This window comes from Sinocyclocheilus rhinocerous, unplaced genomic scaffold (assembly GCF_001515625.1).
Source record: "Sinocyclocheilus rhinocerous isolate Xijiao unplaced genomic scaffold, SAMN03320098_v1.1 scaffold1772, whole genome shotgun sequence".
NCBI lineage: Eukaryota > Metazoa > Chordata > Actinopteri > Cypriniformes > Cyprinidae > Sinocyclocheilus > Sinocyclocheilus rhinocerous.
In genome coordinates, this window is record NW_015653009.1 from 331 (window position 1) to 2,997 (window position 2,667).

Here is a 2,667-nt window from a genome sequence, read left to right on the forward strand (position 1 = left end):
AGAAATGTATTAGCGCATATTTCATTAAATAATGCCTCATTTGCATATTTAAACATAACATTTTACAAAACTTGCAATACAAAAAATGTTTGCAATTATCAAAGTAATCAATCAACTGGGTAAGTAAGGTGATAATTAGTAGTACATTTTTTTACCCTATTCACCTGCAGTGTCTTACCTAAATATTAACAATTTTGTATCTTTTTTTACGTTTGATAGACGTACCTTGTACAGCTCGTCTTCACCGGCCTGAGGAAACTTCTCCTGCAGGGCATCTCTCAGAACTTTAGCAGTGTAACGCAAACCGTACCTGATTGAGACACACAGAGGTATATTATATAACACCACATAACGAGTGAGAGAACACGTTTAACCATCCTGACACGTACACTGAAATAAGCCTGGCTTATTTGATAACCTTGTTTTATGGACTCAAAGTGAGTGGAATCTGCCATAAGTGTGTGTTTATGTGGCTCACGCACCTCTTCTGTCCCGTCTGGCTCTCGGTCTGGTTGATCCAGCTCTTGTAGATCTCCAGGGGGTCGGTTCGGATGTTGAGGCTCCGGTCCTGAAGCACGTCTCTGATGGAGGGCCCCAGGATGTCCTTCAGTGCGTTCTGACCGCGAGCGTGACGGTAGAAACTCACCAGCATCTTGATGACGGTGGGACTTCCTGTGACCACTTCCTGCGGCCGGTCCACCTTCACTCTGCAGTCATTCACATGCACCAATAAACACGCTTGACTGAATCACTGAATGAAAGAATCAGAGCTTTCGACTCCATTTCAATGCAGAACAAATCACAAAAGGACCAGCTTAAAGGAAGCATTGTGAATTAGGGATGGGATGATATCAAAATCTCACGATACGATAACATTGCGATATGAAGTCCACAAATGCGCTATTTATTGAAGAATTGGGAAAAAATTAAAATTTTGTACATTTTAAAGTTAATTTTTTTCTATCTAATGCACTTTGAGAGTTCAAAATTAAGAGCTGCAACACAAGTTCTTAACTAAGAAAACTTAAGTCAGTGAATTGACTTGTAGCTTAACTTTAAAGGAGACTCAACCCTCTTTTTATTTGTGATATACGGTCTCAGTCTAAATTACATTCACACTGGGATTTTAGGAAGCCAAACAAATTAGAATAGAATAATAATAATAACAGTGACAGCCATATATTGTAAAACAGTTGCTAACACAACATGCTTACAAAAACAAAAACACGTCTCACTACAAATCTAGAGAAACGCTGTAATCATCTGCCGCTGAAATAAAGCATAACTGGTGTCTGCTGCGTTCCCAAACGAGCGCTAAACTCACAGAAGATTAAATAAAGGAGTGGACTGCATTCATTCAGTGTGAACGAGTCGTTCTGAGACGCAGAAAACACCGGATCACGAGCTGATCGTCTGAACCAAGTGTGCGCTTCGCTTTAAAACAGACTTGATGAAGAGATGAAGCATATTGTGCTTTCGGTTTGAGTTCGTCTGATACTGTGCCAAAGCATAATGACCCAAAACACAACTTTAAACACCTTTTATGCCTTTTAGAATAAAAAGTTAAAAACTACACTTTTTGCCCAAAAGACCTATCGTTTCATATTGTCATGCGACCGCGATAATATCGAGACAGTTTTGATATCGCGATATTGATCATATCGTTAAATCCCTAATATCTTAAGTGTGTTTACTATTGTTCTTCTGCATTATTGACACACTGTTTTCCTGTTTGATACTGTAAAGCTGCTTTGACACAATCTGTATTGTTAAAAGCGCTTGATAAATAAAGGTGACTTGACTTAAGACCTGAGATGAGAAACGTTCTGTAATACGCCCCAGATTTGAAAGATAAAGAACAGCATCCTGCACACCTCTACCTTCTCTGCAGGTAAAGTGTGATGTGTGAAGGCTGGTCTCAGTCCATCTGCTTAAGCGCTTGTCTCTGTCTGCAGACGCTGGCTCCGGCTCCGGCTCCGCAGAAGCGCCGCTTCACGGAGGAGGTGCCAGACGAGACGGACCGCGGCCTGCTGGGATACCAGGTGAGCTCTGGCACACGCCGGACGCTGCGCTCATCACCGTCTGCCTTTACTGTGTTTCTGCAGGTGCGTGAGGTCAGCGGCCTGTTGCCATGGTGACAGCAGTTTGTGGGCGGAGCCTGTAATGAAGTGACCTCTGATCTCTGGGGTCATGAGTACCTGAAGTGTTTGTTGGCAGTTTATTTGTAATGAATGACAGCAGATAAAAGCTCAAACCCTAGTGAGCCGCCTAACTAGACAGCAGCATTGAGTAAAAGAGACACTCTCAGAACTGACAGTAGTATTAATATACTATTAATCTAGCATGTGTCCTAATCAGTGAGACACTAGTTTTATTAATCAGAGTGTCTATTTATATTATTATTATTTGCTTTTTTTTAACATAGTGTACATAGAATCTATAGCTATTTGCACTTAGTGTAAATAGCTGCTGCCTTTATTAATATCTATATGTAATGTTTTATTGTTGTTGTTGTTTTTTTTAGTTGAATTGGTCTGTGCTGTTAGCATACAGCAGCTCACTAGGGTTCCTGCAGTGAATGATGGGAGCTGCTCATGTGTTTGACTGTAAATGTGATTTTCCTCTTCTGTGTCAGTGTGAGTTGTGTGTATGTGTGAGAGATGATGA

The 2,667-nt window shown here is 40.9% G+C and overlaps 1 protein-coding gene across 1 annotated transcript in view; it reads right to left on the reverse strand.

Annotated features, from left to right (window-relative positions):
* Positions 1–225: 225 nt before the first annotated feature.
* Positions 226–2,667, reverse strand: part of LOC107715523 (ras GTPase-activating-like protein IQGAP3) — a gene marked incomplete at its 3' end in the record, with an annotated part of 31,501 nt that continues 29,059 nt past the window's right edge. Inside the window, exons 26-27 of the mRNA XM_016521678.1 lie at positions 483–707; positions 226–310 (exon numbers count right to left, since the gene is read on the reverse strand). Coding sequence (XP_016377164.1) covers positions 226–310; positions 483–707 — 310 coding nt within the window. The remainder of the gene's footprint in view (positions 311–482; positions 708–2,667) is intronic.